The sequence below is a fragment of the Herpailurus yagouaroundi genome, unplaced genomic scaffold (assembly GCF_014898765.1).
Source record: "Herpailurus yagouaroundi ecotype Mexico unplaced genomic scaffold, PumYag 222, whole genome shotgun sequence".
NCBI classification, from domain to species: Eukaryota; Metazoa; Chordata; class Mammalia; order Carnivora; family Felidae; genus Herpailurus; species Herpailurus yagouaroundi.
The window spans coordinates 10,500,340-10,517,015 of record NW_024412453.1 but is presented as its reverse complement, the minus strand read 5'-3'; the positions used below and the strand labels follow the sequence as shown (position 1 = coordinate 10,517,015).

At 59.3% G+C, this 16,676-nt stretch overlaps 2 protein-coding genes across 3 annotated transcripts; both read right to left on the bottom strand.

The window, feature by feature from the left end:
* Positions 1–244: 244 nt before the first annotated feature.
* SOCS1 (suppressor of cytokine signaling 1) lies at positions 245–3,246 on the bottom strand. 2 transcript variants are annotated; one of them, XM_040459035.1, is made up of 2 exons: positions 3,046–3,246; positions 245–1,342 (listed from the first exon to the last, which is right to left on the bottom strand). In XM_040459035.1, exon 2 carries the CDS (start codon positions 1,290–1,292, stop codon positions 642–644), a length of 651 nt encoding a protein of 216 aa, XP_040314969.1. In that variant the 5' UTR covers positions 1,293–1,342; positions 3,046–3,246; the 3' UTR covers positions 245–641. The 2 variants fall into 2 exon arrangements, with proteins under 2 accessions (XP_040314969.1, XP_040314968.1); XM_040459034.1 differs by lacking the exon at positions 3,046–3,246 and adding an exon at positions 1,869–1,989.
* An 8,724-nt stretch (positions 3,247–11,970) lies between these two features.
* Positions 11,971–16,592, bottom strand: TNP2 (transition protein 2). The gene is made up of 3 exons (XM_040459033.1): positions 16,587–16,592; positions 12,950–13,356; positions 11,971–12,135 (listed from the first exon to the last, which is right to left on the bottom strand). The coding sequence occupies exons 2-3, from the start codon at positions 13,296–13,298 to the stop codon at positions 12,119–12,121; spliced, it is 366 nt and encodes a 121-aa protein (XP_040314967.1). The 5' UTR covers positions 13,299–13,356; positions 16,587–16,592; the 3' UTR covers positions 11,971–12,118.
* Between the last annotated feature and the right edge of the window lie 84 nt (positions 16,593–16,676).

The window sequence follows — 16,676 nt, the reverse complement described above, 5'->3', positions numbered from 1 at the left end:
GGAGCTGCCATTTTACCCCACACGAAACACCAACGCTGGACCGGCTACGCCTCTCCCCCTGAGGGCTGGAACCATGCAGGTCCCCCGGCCACAGAGCACAGGTCACACTCCACCTCCAGCCAAACCCATCAGTCTTAGGACCGCTCTGCCGTGGACCCGTTCAGAACCCCGGGGAAATCCTGGGAGCAAAGCACACGCTCTAGAAACCTTTTTTCTTTAAAAAAAAAAAACTTTCATAATAAAGTTTATTACCTAAACTGGCTGTAAAAAATATAAAATAGGATTCTGCACAGCAGAAAAATAAAGCCAGAGACCCTCCCCCAACCCCTGGTTTGTGCAAAGATACTAGGTATATGTAAACATGAAGAGGTAGGAGGTAAATTCAGGTCCTGGCCCCACATACAGTTAAGGTGCTGCAACAACCAGGGAGATCCAGAGGGAGCACCGGGGGGGTGGGGGGTGCGCCCCCGCCCCCAAGACATGGGGAGGGGTCTGCGGCCTCGTCTCCAGCTGAGAAGGGGAGGCGCCTCGCCTCCACACCGGCTCCCTCCAACCCAGGTGGGGAGGGCACCCACGTGGTTCCAGGGAAATAATAATTAATAATAACAAGGCCCTCGAGTTAATGCTGCGTGCGAGGCCGGTCAGATCTGAAAGGGGAAGGAGCTCAAGTAGTCGCGGAGGACGGGGTTGAGGGGGATGCGCGCCAGGTTCTCGCGGCCCACGGTGGCCACGATGCGCTGGCGACACAGCTCCTGCAGCGGCCGCACGCGGCGCTGGCGCAGCGGGGCCCCGAGCATGCGGCGCGGCGCCGCCACGTAGTGTTCCAGCAGCTCGAAGAGGCAGTCGAAGCTCTCGCGGCTGCCGTCCAGGTGGAAGCGGCCGGCCTGGAAGTGCACGCGGATGCTCGTGGGGCCCGAGGCCATCTTCACGCTGAGGGCGAAGAAGCAGTTCCGCTGGCGGCTGTCGCGCACCAGGAAGGTGCCCACGGGCTCGGCGCGCAGCCGCTCGTGCGCCCCGTGCACGCTCAGGGGCCCCCAGTAGAAGCCGCAGGCGTCGAGCAGCGCGCTGGCTCGGGTGATGCGCCGGTACTCGGCGTGAGAGCGGAACGTGCGGAAGTGCGTGTCGCCGGGGGCCGGGGCCGGGGCCGCCGGGCAGGGCCGCGGGCGCGCGGGGACCGCGGGCGCCGCCGAGGGCGAGGGCGGGGACGAGGACGAGGAAGGCTCTGGCCGCCGTCGGGACTCTGCTGCCGTGGAGATTGCATTGTCGGCTGCCACCTGGTTGTGTGCTACCATCCTACACGCGGGGCCGGCCGGAGGGGTGGGCCATAGCGTCCGGGGGTGCGCTGGGGGAGACACGGGCGGTGAGCCGAGAGTCGGGGCGGGCCCGTCCGAAAGGGCCGAGGGGCGCAGGAGCGGGTCGGCGCGGCCCCCTGGAGCCTCAGGGGGCTCAGCTAGCAAACGGGCCTCCCCGTCCGCGGAGCTCCTCCAGGCGGTTGGGGGCCCGGCAGAGGCGGAGTCCGGCCGCCAGGTCGCTCAGAGTTTGGGTGAGAGAGGGGGGCGTGGAGAGAGGTGCGGGGAGCAACCTGCCCCGACTGCGGCCACCGGGCCCTCGGCTCGCCGCCTCGCGGCCGCCGCCTGCTGGCCAGGCCGGGGACGGGCGCCTCGTCCGGGCGGTTTGGACCAAGGCAGAGGAGCTGCGCTGCGGGAACCCCGCGCGCGGGGGGCTGCTAGGGTGGGGCCGGCGGGGGCCAGGGGCGTGGCGGCCGCGACCCCATCATGCGGCCCCCGAGGCCGGCCTGACACCCGGCCGTCCTTTCCTGTCCTGTCTTCCCCTCTCCCTCCCGCTTCCTTGCCCAGTGCCCGGCTCACCTGGCGGCGGGGCGCGGGGCGCCGCGGGCGGGGCGGCGGGGGGCTCCGGGGCGGCTCTCGCGCATGCTCCGGGGCCGGGAGCCGTGCAGCTGCCACGGCCGCAGCTCGCTCTGCTCCGCGCCCGCCCCTGCACCAGTCTTTTATTTTAAACTGGGTAGGAGGTGGGGCCCTCTGGCGGCGGCCCCGCCCCATAAGGCTCCACCCCCCGCAGGCCCCGCCCTTCCGCGCCACTTTCGGTTTCTTTTTCGGCGGTGGAGCAAGGCGCGGGCCACACGAGCTCGACCTTTCGCAAGCCATAAGGGACCCTCCGCGGGGAGGCACCCCCCCTCCCCTGACCCAGCCTCACACCCATCCTAGGACCCCTCCATCAAGGGCTCTGGACCCCCTGCCATTCCGATGTCCCCTTTGCACCTGGAGCCCCTACTTTTGCCCCCACTACTGCCCTAGGGCGCAGATTTGTGCAGCGAAGCCCTTTTAGTATACACTGGACTGGCTCCGACACACCCCTCTCCCCTCCCCCCACCAGGTATCTCGGCACCGGTCTCCGGTAGATCTCTGTTCTCCATTCCCCTGTAGCCAGGCCGCACCTCCCGATTCTGGGGTCCCACCTGCCGATCCGGCCCCGGACCCCTTGGGGCTGCTCCCGCCGTCCCCCTGCCGCCCGCAGCCCCAAACCCTCGGGCGGCTGTCCCCCCGCACCCCTCCCAGCCCGTCACTGGCCCTGGTCTTGGCTTGGGCTTCCCAGGAAGCGGCGGCCTGACCACAGGCTTCAGAGGAACCCTTCGGAAGCGCGAGAAAGGCGCCTCGACTGCGGATCCGAGTTCCTCGGAAACCGGGCGGGGCCGTTAAGGGCAGCTTTGGCTCCGCTTCCCCGCCAGGGGACAGCTGGAGAAACTGAGGCCCCGCGGAGGGGTTGTGATCTGCAGCGACTGGCAGATGAGGGGTGGGGTTCTGGATGAGCATGCCCTCCTCTCTTATTTTGGGGAGAGAAACAGCTGGGCACCTCCAGACGCACTTTGGAGCCGGATGAAAAGATGGTTCATTGATGTGATGATTCCAAAAACCTACCTTGAGTTTTCCTGGCCTGCCCTCCTCTCCCCCAACTACTACTTTACAGAGTCCTCTCCCGCTGCTCGGTCAAGCATCTGCCGCCACTGCCGCCACCCCGCACTCAAACCTCTGGTTTGGGATCATGGGGGCTTGATGGTGCCAGCTATACTTTGTACATCCGTGTGCGTGATCCGGTGACTTTGTCTGTCGTGGAGAAGCACGGAGTACGTGCCTGGTTGGTACGTGTATTTTTGAAGGCAAGAAAGAACTAATGAGGGTCGGGGCTAGTGCGTGGTTAGTCCCAGACTCTTCAGGGGTTACGCAGAAGACTGACATGGCTGGGGGCTTGGCGAGTGGCTTCCCGCTGGCACATACTGCCCTCTACAGGCCGTTCTCAGACCGCAGCCCAGCCCTCTCGTCTCCTTGAAGCCCTAATGGGTTCTAAGTCCTCCAGCCCATCCCCTTGGTGCTCTCCTTCCCTGGCCCCAGGCTGCCCACGTTTCCCTCTTAAACACAAGGGGATGGCCCAGAACCAGCCTTACTTAGGACCCCATCAGCTCCCGGAATTCATGTTGGCAGGAGCTGGTATTGGTCACTAACGTAGTTGTCCTGTGTTGTGTGTATATATATGTGTGTGTGTGTGTGTGTGTGTGCGTGTGTGTGCGCGTGCGTTAGTGTGCAAGGAGGTGGGAGACAAGGTGTGGAGACGTGCATGTGCCAGTGGTCAGGTGCTGTGGTCATTCCGGAGGACCTACCTGCTGGTGCTGTGCCCTGTGGTGGGGGTGGAAAAAAAAAAAGGTAGTGGCTAAAAGTCTGACTTTGGACCCAGACTACATGGATTCCAGTTCACCTGTACCACTTTCCAGCCTTGTGATTCTGAGCGTGTAATTAACCCCTCGACTTCAGTTTCTCCATGCGTGAAACAGAAACAAAAATAGTACCTCCTTCCTAGCAGCAGGGATTATAGGGATTATGGGTCAAACACTCAGAGCCATCCCTCATTATAATAAGCATTCAGCAGGTGTTCGGTCTTGCTCTGTTCCTCTGAGGGTGCCTGCGGGCAGCGTGTTAGGTCCTGTAGCCACGTGGTAGGTCCTGTAGCCACGTGGCTTCATGCCATGTCCGTTTCAATTTGTTTTTAATGTTTATTTAATTTTGAGAGTGAGAGACTGAGCGCAGGTGGCTGAGGAGCAGAGGGAGAGGGAGGAGACACAGAATCCAAAGCAGGCTCCAGGCTCCAAGCTGTCAGCACAGAGCTCGATGCGGGGCTCAAACTCGCGGACTGCGAGATCATGACCTGAGCCAAAGTTGGACACTTAACCGACTGAGCCACCCAGGCGCCCCGTTTTAATATTTATTTTTGAAAGAGAGAGCGTGCGCATGTGCACATGCATGAGTGGGGGAGGGGCAGAGAGGGAGACACGGAACCCGAAGCAGGCTCCAGGCTCCCAGCTGTCAGCACAGAGCCCCACAGGGGGCCTGAACTCACGAACCATGAGATTATGACCTGAGCTGAAGTCACTTAACCGACTGAGCCACCCAAGCGCCCCATCCCTGTGTCCACTTTAGAAGCCCTAACCCAAGGGCCACAGGCCAGAGAAGGCATGGGCGAAGCAGGAGGAAGAGAGTTTTGTGGGGATAAACCAGGGCTCTGGATGCTGGCAGTGGGAAAGGGTAGCACTTCCCTCTCACCTGAACTGGGGGCGGTGGTCTGGGCCCAGAGAAGGCCAGGCTGGGCTGGCTCCTGTACGATCTGTCTTCCTGCCACCAGTCTCCTCAGCAGGCCTCTGGGCAGAGGGAAATCTATAAATAGCTGATGGTCCGTATGCCCCCTTAACCCCCACTGGCAGGGGGTTCGATGGCTCTATGGGAGAGCCACCCCTTTCCTTGGGGTCTGGAGCCCCCTTCTCACAGCCCCGTCTTGTTGCCACACTCCCACCCATGCCTGTGAAGGAAGCCCCCCTCCTCCATCCCATTGACTCATACCTGTGACGTGTTGGCCTGAGGTGACTGTGTGCCACATGCTTTACAGTCCTTAGATCATTGGATTGGCGTAACAATCTAATCTGCCCATTTTGCAGACAGAGAAACTGAGGCTCAGAAGGGGAATCGCTTGCCTTGGGGCACACAGCTCAGAAGGGGCACAGCTGCAGGATATATCAGACCCCCCAAAGCTTTCACCCGTGTCCACCGTGCTGTCAGCTCCCTCCCCCAGTTCCTGGTGATCTCAAATCCTGGTCTGCCTGCTAGAAAAACAGTAGATGCCAGAGAAATCAGAGATTCATCCGTATCCTGAGCCTGCCTGGGCAGGAGTGGGGACGGTTCTGCCAGCTTCCCTCTCACTTCGGAGCTTGAGGAGGCCCCAGGTGTCAGCGTCTAGGCCTCCACCTCGCCCTCTGTGGCTCTGAATTCATCCTTGAGCGCCAATTTCTTGTCCATACAGTGGGCTCGGCCCCATCCTCCACCCTGACCAGATCCTGTTTGTGAAAGCCGTGGTGACTCAGGCTCAAATCACTGAGCACACGGCCAGGACACTTACCGCCAACAGGACAGCCACTCTAGCTTTGGTTTCATTTTCTGAAGCCCTGACTTCAAAACGAAACCAAATCCAGATGCCAAAAGGGAAAAAGAAATCGGTTGATTGACAGGCATCTGCCTTCTTGGCATTTCTCCCCGGAGGACTGGCCCCAGGCTCGCAGGAAGCTGGGCAGCGCGGGAGCCCCGAGGAGCTCAGGCTCCACGTCAAGACAGGGCTGCGTTCCGATCCCACGCCTGCTGCTTCCCAGCTGTGTGACCTTAGGCAAGCAGCTTGCCTTCTCTGGGCCTTGTCTGCCCCGTCTGCAAACAGTCCCTGAAAGTTCTGGCCCTCGCACAGCAGCAGTGCACACCGAGCCCAAAACAGAGTGCCCGGCAGAGAAGGTGCTTGGCACAAGTGACTTCTTGTCACAGGGCAGTTGAGACAGCCCTCTGTCCACAGCTTGCTGGGCGGCAGCCTGACATGTGGGGCCCCAGCCGGCAGCAGTGGGGAATCAAAATCCTGGCCCACAGGGCTCAGTTTTTCAGCTTCTCTTTCCAGCTTTGGCCAAGTTCTGCCGGGAAAAGCTGTCCCTGGCTAGGGCATGCGATCCTGAAGTTGTCCTCTGCCCCGGTGTTCCTCCATCCCGCCTGCCTCCAGCCTGTGGTGGCAGCCCGGGTTCCCATGGGAGGCGGTGCCTCTGGGGAGCCCCGAGCAGTGTGGCTTACATCGTGGAGACGGCTAACCATCAGCCTGGGTTTAAGCCTGTCACTTAATGAGCACGGGGCCTGGGACAAGCTTCTTGGTTTCTCTGTGCCTCCGTTTCCCTATCTGCAGGATGGGGGTAAGAGCGCATCTATTTCCGTCCTTCGGTATTCGTTCAGCAGGTTAGTTGTCGAGTGCCCGCTGTCTGCCAGGCGCTGGGAACTCAGGGGTCTTCAGGCAGACAGACAGGAGGCAGGGAATTCACATAAGCATTTCACACTGTGCTAAGTGCCACGGGGGAAATAAACGTGGGGACAGGGAGCGACGAGAGGTATGCGGGTTTGGGGCAAGAGTGAGATCAGGCAGAGAAAGCCTTTTAGATGGTGACGGAGTTCAGATCTTTCTAAAAGTGGGCTGAAGGTGACTCCGGGCACAGAGATCAAGCAGTTCATGCAAAGGCCCTGCGGTGGGAATGATAGGCGTGTGTGAGGACCCGAGAGAGGGCGTGGTGTTGGTGTAGACAGCAAGGGGGGTGAGCGCAGGGGTTGGCAGGGGTCCAGTCCGTCCGGCGGGTCCCGGCTAGGAGATGGGAAGGGCTTGGATTTCACCCTGACGGCTGGAGCCAGTCCTTGAGGCCCAGGAAATACTGTAGGATTGGATATGGAAAGAACCCTCTGGCTTCTGACCTTCCAGACAGCTGGGTCTTCAGCCACAGTGACCTGCACTAGAGGCCTTGGGACATACCTCACAACTGTCCCTGACCTGCCAGGGTGTCACCACCCTATTCTCCCAAGTGGGTGCAAAACCAGTACCAAAGGACAGCCGGGGGACATTGTAAGAGAGAACACTGCTTGGGGAGTCCAAGGCCTGAGTCCTGGGGGTCAGCCCTCACACTCTGGGAGACCTTGGGAGAGGAATCACAGTTTACCGGGCCCCCACCTCTGGGCCGGGTGACAACTTTTTGGCATATTGTCTTACTTGCTCTTTCCCACGGTCTTATGAGGTGGCAGTAATTAGGTGCCCTCATTTACCAGAGGAGAAAAGCGCTACTCAGTGAGCTGGTGGAACGCGAACAGTGTTTCGGAGAGGCTGAGCCCCACCTGAGGCCTCTGTCTGGAGAGGCCCCTGCTTCGCTGTGGGGCGTGGAACCTGGTCCCAGCCGGTCCCGACAGCGGGAAAGATCGCGGCTTCCAGGGAACGCGTGCGCCCCCCGGGACCCTCGAGTCCAAGGAGAAGGCTCTCCTCTACAGCAGAGGAGGCCGAAAGGCCAGGAGGGGTAGCACGAGCTGGTGACTGGACTCCAAAGTGACAACAGGAGGGCTCCTCCCTGGTCCTGGGGAGACTTGATGAGAACCTTCCAGCGGTCTCTTTATCCCCCTGCGACAGGTGGGGAAAGAGGTAGGTCAGAGACGAAGTGTAGGCAGAAAGTCGGGGCTATTGTATTAATAACTCCGAAATAGGAGGGGCAGGAAAGAGGGTATCTGAGGGCGTTGGTCACGGAGCCCAGACATACCTGGTTCCAGGCCCAGCTCCCCCCGCCCCCCCCCCCCCCAGTAAGTGTGATGGCCTCAGGCAAATGGACTTAATCCAGAGGCCCCAAGAACCCTCACGAACTCCAAGCATGGTGGGCCTGGCAGTTCCGTTTGGCAGTGGACAGAGGGCAAAAGAGAATGTGTAAAAGCTATGAAACCAGACACGGAAACACACACAGCCGGCCGGGACATCGGGAGTCGGGGCCAAGGATGACTCCTCACCTCACCCCGCTGCTCACTGTGAGAAAGCTACTGCCAACGGCAGGTACCGCGGCTTGAATTGGTCCCCGTTCTCAGGTTCGGGAGGCATCTCGTCTCCGGAGGCTCGACAGTGGCCCGTGACCTGGGAGGCCCAGTGCCCGCTGGCACAGAAGAGGCACCCGGCCAGGCCGGCAGGGCCCCGAGCGGGCTCTGGGACGAGGTGATCCTGGACCCGAGTTTGAAAGACCAGGGAGGACGTGGCCAAGGGACAAGAAGGGAGTGTGCTTCTGGAGGCGCACGGCACGGGCAGAGGCCTGGAGACAAAACTCTGAGGACCCGAGTGGCAGGTGGCAGGAGATGAGGCTAAGCAGGAAGGGTTTATAGGCAGAGGCTTGGCTGGGAGAAGGCCGTGTGCTGTCCTTGGCCTTTCCCTGCCCTGCGGTGATGAGTGCCTCTGGGGAGAGCCTTCTGGGCCACCTTGGCTGGACCACCAGGCCCAGAAACGTGGGCCGGAGAGCAGTCAGTTTATAATCGCCGCACCTGTACCGAGCACCGAAGCACCGAGCACCTGCTGGATGCTTCGCCAATGCTCATTTCGTTTTTCTCCTCGACTTACTCTTCCGTTTCCTTGGATAGAATAATTAAAGCACTTTCCCTCCCCGGACGTAACCCCAGGCACCGGCTTGGTCTCTGCACTTTCAGATCTTTTTGTGGGCACTTATGTCGTGCTTCCCCTCTGCCCCCTGCCCCATAAAAACAAAGTGTTGTTTTGTGTAGGCTGCTTTGTTCTGTAAATGATAGATCTTTCCCCATCTTGTTCTTTTCACCCAACGACATCTGCCAGCCCTCCGTATAGAGAGATCAACCCCCATTCTTTTTTTTTAACATTTAAAAAATTAAGTTTATTTATTTTGAGAGAGAGCGCACACAAGCTGGGGAGGGGCAGAGAGAAGGAGACACAATCCCGACGTGGGGCTCGAACTCACAAACTATGAGATCATGACGTGAGCCAGAGCCAGATGCTCGACCGACCGAGCCACCCAGGCGCCCCGTGAGTTATTGCCAGGTTTTGGCTCTTACAAACCAATGTGACCCTGGACCTCCCTGGGCCTCCTCTCGGCACACGTGTGAGAAACACCTTGCGCGCTTCAAATGTTAATAGACGCCGCCTGATTTGTCTGCCAGCGTGCGTGACCACCATCACGCCCTCAGCAGCCACAGCCAACCGTCTCTGCTTCCCTTACCCTCACCAGCACTTGTTATTACCCATCCTTTGCCATTTTTGCCCGTGCAGTGGGCACACAGGTGGCATCTCACTGTTGCCTTAATGCCTGCTCCTTTTCTTAACTGAGTCAACGAGAATGTGCACTGAGCTCCTGATAGGCCCCCGGGCTAGGTGCTGGGGATACAGCAGTCAAGAGCAAGGGGCCCCTTGGACCTCTTCACAAAGCACGAGAGGCAAATAAGGCTCAGAGAGGTTAAGAGCCAGGCCCAGGGTCGTCCAGCGAGGGAGTGAGGGAGCTGGGAATTGAATCTGGGTCTGTACGGCTACAGAGTTTCAATATTTTTCCTCCTGAATTGTACTCAGACGGGGCATCTCAACCCAGGATGTGCCCCAGGACTGCTGGGTCCCCCGAGCAAACCCCCGGGGCCCATAGGAATGGCAGCCCCACCACAGGTGAGGCTGTGTCCCAGCATTTCTCAGGCTACCCCGCACCCCCAATATCCCACCCAAATGAAATCTCTCAACCGGAAAGGCAAGATATGTTGCCTTCAGAATCTGCATAACCTTCCCAGTGGCTGAACAAAGTGGCTGTTTCTGTTTCCTGAATTTGGGTTTCCAGCGGACCTGCCCCCGAACTGTTGCCTCCCCACCCGAAACCAAGCAAGTAAAAGAATGAGCCTGTGGTTTGCTGTTTTTCCTCTTGTCATCGGTGTCTGCGCGAGAGGGGGGCCGTGTGCCTGTGACTGCCTGTCGGCATGTGAAGAGGTGTGTGTGTGTGTGTGTGTGTGTGTGTGTGTGTGTGTGTGCGCGCGCTGAGGAGTTCACATGTAAACCTAACTCTCTCCATGTCTGAATGGGCTCCAAGGGCGAGTCCTTTGTCTATGTGACTGGTCGTGTGTGTGTGTGTGTGTGTGTGTGTGTGTGTGTGGTTGTGAAACTTTTTTCTGAGTGTTGGAAACATGGGAACATGTGACCCAGTCTGTCTGCTTCCCAGTTCACTTTCTCTTATTACAGAGATTGTGTCTCCACAATAGATCTCCTGCCTTCAGTGATCATGTCATAAAAGGACACTGCCCAGGGAATAGGGAGGTCCTTTGGTGAGTGGGACTTAAAGTCCCTGGCCTCATCTTCTGACCCTCTGTCTCCACCTGCTCCCGTAAAATGTGCTCCCCAGAAGGGCTCCCCAAACTCTTTTGCCCTGAGGTGTCCGTGACTATCATGGCATCATCTGGCCTTACATTTTTAATAGGAAACCGGGTGGTTTGGGGCAAAACATAAACGTCTGATCTCACACCTGCCTTCCTGCAGACCTTATCAAACCATTTTACCTCTGAGTCTCAGCTTCTTCATCTATAACATGGGAGCGGTAATGTCTCCTGCCTTAGGTGTGTGGATTCAGTGGAAACATTTATGTCAAAGCATCTGGCACCTCATAGGTGCTCAGTAAATGGTAATTTCCCCAGCCCGCCTGGGCCCTCCCCACATCCTCTCATAGGTACGTGGTGCCAACCTGGAACATCTCCCTGCTGTGGGGAGGACAGGGGCCCAGGAAGTACACACTATGTACCTGACTCTGTACCGGATGCTTGTATTGTATTATCTCAGGGAACATCCCCACCCCCTCCAGGTAACTCCTCGGGAGATGAGACCAGGGCACAGAGAGGGAAAATGACTCTCTAAAGCCACACAGCAGAGATCTGAGGGGGGACCTTCAGGGTCCTGCCACTGTCCCGTAAAAGTCAGCCTTGCTGTAATTGACATACAGTGTGATGGCACTTTCATGAAGTCGCCATCGCTGTAAGGCCCCCTCCTGGTTCCTTTCCGTCTACTGCAGACCCCCCGAGCACTTCCACGCCTGACCCGTCTCCACATGTTCCCCTCGGTTCCGTTAGCCCAGATGCCAAGTGAAACACAAAAGAGAATCCCAAGCATCCACGTGCCCAGCGCTGTGCTGGGTACTTTCCCAGGCAGTGACTGGGCTGCTGGACTGTGAAGGGAGAAATGATTACCCGGTTAGACGTGGAGCGGGGTGGTCTCGGAGGAACTTGGGTCTGACCCTAAGCCACTTGTGGTAATTTACATGGGGCCCTAACCATTCCCACCATCTGGTACTTCGTCTGCCGTGCAAAGTGTGAGGCCTGCGTGCCCCTTCACACCCTCGACACCTCCAGAGGAGGAGACTGATTCCAGATGGCTGTTCCCTCTGTGCCGGCTCTTCTGTTCCCTGTAGCTCCGTCTCCACACGGCAGCGAGCACGGGACCCTGTTAAGACCCTCCTGTGACTTGAACGGCCAGGCTCCCGGTGCAAACCCCCTCAGGACCTGGCCCCCACCTGGCACCGCCCCACCACCTGCACACACTCTTCCTTTGGCCCAGAATGTTCTGGACGGGGCCCTGTGTGTCCTCTGTGTTCCCAGAGCCCAGCACAGCCCCAGAACGTACCTGGGCCCTTAGCTAAGTTGTGGAGCGTCACCAGCAGGGAAACAGGAGCCAGGGTTCAAACTCGGGGTGCTCTGGACTTCGAAATGCACATTCCCGACCCCTCCCCTCGCCTGTCTCCTGCCACTCTTGTGTGCTGGCTACGGCATGTGGGTCACATGAACATGTGGGCCTGTGGGCATCTCGGGTGTGTATGCACCGAGGTGGGAGGTACAGGGCCGAGGAGGGCTCCGCCCGTCTGCTTCCCAGCTTCCTGGCGTGTCCAGCCCACCTTAGTTTCTGCTCCTGTGCTCGCGTTGGTTCGCACACTTCCGGGAGGTCCTGGCGCGAGCCACGCCCCTGCTCCTTACACGGCCTCTTCCTGCTTTGAGCTTCCAAGCCAGGCCCCCCAACCATGTGCCCCCTCTCGTAAAACCAAGACGCCAACTCCAGGAATGGTCATCCAGCGTACAAGCTTTAATCAACGTTGCATAGAAATCACTGTAATAATGCGTTCCTGCAAAAAGTTTGACTTCCTTCTAGTGCGCGATGGCATTTCTCATTTGGGTGCAGCCGATGCAGGAACAAGCCATGGGGTGCTGTCTCAGTTGTATTTCCGCCCTGAGGGATGGGAAGGGGAGAGGACCTTTAACTGGGAATGCGTCACTGCCTCCTTTGGATTTTAGACTGCTCATCGGCAACTAAATACGGGGGGTGTGGGTGGAGCTTAGACTGTCAACACCCTTTTGCCTTCTGTGAATCCGCCCGTTTGTCCCACTTCTCACCCAACCATCCATGAATTCACCCAGTCCCTCTATTACCCAACGTCCTTTCACTAAACTGGATCCAGGCTACCCATTCAGTCTGTCCATCCAAACGTCTTCCTCCCACGGTGCAGTCAGGCTTCCAGTTGACCAGCCAGTTCATCTGCCCGTTTATCCATCCACTCAGCTGCTCATCTACCCACCTAGCCCATCATCAACCATTTCACCTTTCTTTCCGCAGCTGTCGAACTACGCCCAACCCATTCACCATCCATTCACCAGTCATGGGACAGGGGGGACGGGGGTGCAGTCTATCCCTCGCTCCCTCTGTCCACTCAGCCACCTAACCTTGGTCACCCAACCCTCTATGGACCAACCTTCTAATGAGTGGTTTATCCAGCCAGCCTCACATCCACCCATCTAGCTAACCCACAGTCTGGCCACCCTGCCCATCATCCCACTCTGAAGAGCTAGTCCATCAGTGCGTCACCTGTACGACCGCCCTAGTCTCCTCGCCTTGGCCACCCTTGCCTGTGGTTCCTCTGTGCTCTGGCTTAGAGGCTGCAGCCTTTACCTCGCTCCCCCTAAGGTCCAGCTGGGCTGCTCTCCCTCGTCTGGAGTCGGGGGGAGGGGAGGGTCCTGTGGCCCTTCCCCACCTGCTTGAAAGGTACCTGAGTTCCGCCTCTTTGTTTTATACACCCGCGGGCTCCTCTTGGCCGCCTTCCTCTTTTTCACCTTTCCTCCCGAATTCCTTCTGTTCTTGGGGTAGCTGCAGGAACGAGTGGTGGGTCGCGGGGGGCAGTGGTGGGAGCACATGCTGTGTTTCTGGTGCCTCGGCGGTGGGCTGGGGTCTGGACTCTGGCTCTGGTGGCCGGTTGGGCTGTGGCCGGAGCTCCGGCTCCGGCTCCGGCTCTGGCTCCGGCTCCGGCCGCGGCACTGGCTGCAGGTGTGGCTTTGGGGCCGAGAGTTGCTGTGGGGCTGGGTGTGGGTGATGGGAAGGCGCTGCGTCTTGGTGTCCATGGGAGGCCACGCTTGGAGGGGCAGAGGCCTCCTCCTTCTCCTCTCGCAGCACGCCCGGCTTTACAGAGGCCCCGGCAGCCCCTGCTTATATAACTGGGGCTGATTGTGATGCCACAGGCCACCGGGGTGTGACAGATGTGGCCAGGCTGGGACAAAGCCCCTGCCCCTTGCCTTCACCCCAGGGTGGGGCCGCTTTCAGGGGCGCTCTGGGAGAGTCCCGTCTGTTGGCTAAAAGTAGGGACCCTTGGGGCGCCTAGGTGGCTCAGTCGGTTAAGCGTCCGACTCTTGGTTGCGGCTCAGGTCATGATTTCACAGTCCGTGGGGTCGAGCCCACATCGGGCTCTGCGCTGACAGCACGGAGCCTGCTTGGGATTCTCTCCCTCCCTCTCTCTCTGCCCCTCCCCCACTCACGCTGTCTCCGTCTCTCTCAAAAATAAACAAAATTTCAAAAAAAAGCGGTAGGGACCCTGGGGTCAGATGGAGCTGGGTCCATATCCCTGATCTGCCGCTTGCTTTCCTCTGGCTTTTGTAGAACGGGGGCAATAAGAATACCGATCTCCCGGGACGTCAGATGAATTCGAGAATCTACGTCCAGTGGTTGGCTCCGGGCCAGCTCCCAGAAGGACCTCCGTACCCGCTGTCTAAGCATCCCCAGTGCGCTTCCGTATTCCCCCCACGCAGCGTGGAAGTCAGGAGCACCTCTCTGACCCTGGTGCAGTTGGCTGGCCTCGTGGGCGGCCCATCGGGTGGATGACTAGCGCACAGCCAGATGGGCGGGTGGGCAGACGTCGAGTCGACTGGATGGCTTACCGCACGGCGGGGTAAGAGTCACCGGACGGACTGATGGGTGGTCTGCCTGGTGAGCTCACCTCCCCAGCCATGTTTCAAGCTGGGGGATTTAGAACCTGGTTCAAACGCCAGTTTGGGCTTATGTCCGATCTTGGGTAGCGTGTTTTGGTTTTCAAGGCTCGGTTTCCTTACCCAGCAAAGGGATGTCTTTCCTTCCTTCGCCGCATTCTTGTGAGCCTGACTGCGTGGTCGCCTTGAGAGCCTGCCTCTCTCCTGGCTCCCTGCTCCTCACCCTGCTCCCCTCCTTGATGGTGGAGCCCCGCCATCCAGTTGGAATCACCACCCTGGCCCGGCTCAGACCTCCCAGCTCCTAGAGCGGAAAGCCGGTGCCCGCGTTTGCACACAGCCCCGTCGGAGCTCGCTCGTCCGTTCGGTGCTCCGTCCGCAGCCGCCTGCCTCTCCCCACACCTTGGCCAATGCCCGTGGGCTTTGCTCTTGGCCGCTCAGCCTGTCGCTCCCATTCCCTGCTGCCACGCCACACCCTCTGTCCTCCCCGCCCCCAGCAGCCCCCCCAGCCAGCCCCCGCTTCTCTCTGTTGGTCATGCACAGCTTTGCCTCTTGTTGTGAGGCTTTGCTACCACCTGCTTTTGTCGCAGGTTATTACTAAGCATGTCCCGTCAGTCGTGGCGAAAGCCGCTCTCGTCTACTGAGCGCTTCCTGTGTGGCTGGCCTCCGGGCCCCACGTTTTCCGTAGGCAGCCCTGCCCTCCAGCCTCCCAGGGACGCTGTGCGGTAGACTGAATGGTGGCCCCCCCCCCCCCGCAAAGATATGTCTACGTCCTAACCCCTGGAACCTGTCGTGGATCTTTGCAGATGTAAGTAAATTAAGGATCTTGAGGGCATCCTGGATTATCCAGGTGGGCCCCAAATCCAGTGACAAGTGTCGTTATGAGAGAGACGAGACACAGGGAGAAAAACCAGGTGGGGGCAGAGCCCATGAGGGTACTTGACCACAAGCCAAGGAAGTCCTGGGGCCCCTGTGTGCCGGACGAGGCAGGAAGGATTCTCCCCTAGGACCTCCGGAGGGGGTGTGACCTTGTTGACACCCTAATTTCATGCCTCTGGCCTCCAGACTATGAGAGAATAAATCTCCATTGTCTGAAGCCACCAAATCCGTAATAATTTATTCTAGCAGCCCTAAGAAACTAATGCACCCTGGAAGGTGGGTGTCTCATTATTATATTTAACAAAGGGGAAACGGGCTCAGAGAGGTTGAGAGACCAGCCCAGAGTCCCACAGCTCGTCAGTGGCCGAGCCAGGATTCCGGTCCAGGTCTGGCCCCTTCTAGTCCTGCCTTTCAGTCACGGAGGGCCCGCGTGGCCCTCTCTGTCCTGAGGGCTCTGCTTGTGTGAGCTCAGTGGGGCTGGTTGGGTTCTCAGTGCTGGGCCACTCTGTCAAGACTGGCTGTGGGTCTCTGGACTGTCTCCCCCATCCTCCCCTCTCCCCACTCTCCTTCCCCCCTTCCCTCCCCCCTCCTGCCTCCCCTCCACTGCTGACTCCCCACTTCCCGGCCCTCCAGTACGTAGTGAGATAGAGTCTGTGTTTTATTCAACTCAGGGCCCATCAAGCCTGGCATGGTGCCTGGTATGCAGCAGGGGCTTGACGGGGATGTTTTCGGGCAGATGACTGGGCAGGCGGACCTATGGGGCGTGGACAGAGGGATGGAACCGGCTCACCGAGTTCCTTGGTCGGGGCGTGGAGTTGGGGGCCCTGGACAGCAGGGTCTCTTCCTCCCGACATCACATGCCCTCTGCCTGCTCCGGGCCTCAGCGGTGGCCTCCTCTTCGAGTAAGTCAGGGCCTCTCCTTGCGCTGAGAATCTTCTGGAAATACTGTCTGCCTCGCACCCCTGTCTCCAGCAGCCCCCACCAGGATCCTTCTGGGGCCCAGGAGCCTGGTGCTCGGGGGACCGAGGGAAGGGGGTGAGACCTCACTTGTTATTTCTTTTGGCAAGAGCAGGGTTAAGAGAGCCAGGGCAAGAGTGGCAACAGACGCGTTCCAATGCTTCTTGAAGGCCAGAGTAAGGGCCCGGGTCTGCGTCTGGATCTGGCACCTTCTCTGGGCTCCCACTGCCCATTGCTGTGACGGGAGCATTGGCAGCTGGACCCCTTGATGAAGGCAGAAGTGAGCCTTTGGCGGCGGGGAGCACAGGTGGTCACCCTGACTTCAGCAGCATCAGTGGCTGAGGACTGGAGGCCCCTCCATGTGCTCTGACCCCAGAACCGGGGCCAGGGCGGCCAGAGGCAGCCACCGTGACCCCAGCGACATTTCCGACAGACCTGGCCGGCTTCCAGTCCTGGCTACCACTTTTCCTACCCGCCGAGGCAGGGGAGGGTGGTTGAGAAGCCACGGGGGCGTGGGCCTCCTGAGAACTTCCAGCTGGACACCAGGAACAGGGGTCCCTGACCCCTGCTCTTCCCCGTCCCTACCCACACGCACACAAGGGCACACGCTCGCGCGCGCACGCGCGCGCACACACACGCACACACACACACACACACACACACACACACACACACACACACACACAC

Bases quoted from the DNA above. Each gene is read 5' to 3' on its own strand.
- SOCS1 (XM_040459035.1), bottom strand. From the start codon at position 1,292: ATGGTAGCACACAACCAGGTGGCAGCCGACAATGCAATCTCCACGGCA.
- TNP2 (XM_040459033.1), bottom strand. From the start codon at position 13,298: ATGGACACCAAGACGCAGCGCCTTCCCATCACCCACACCCAGCCCCAC.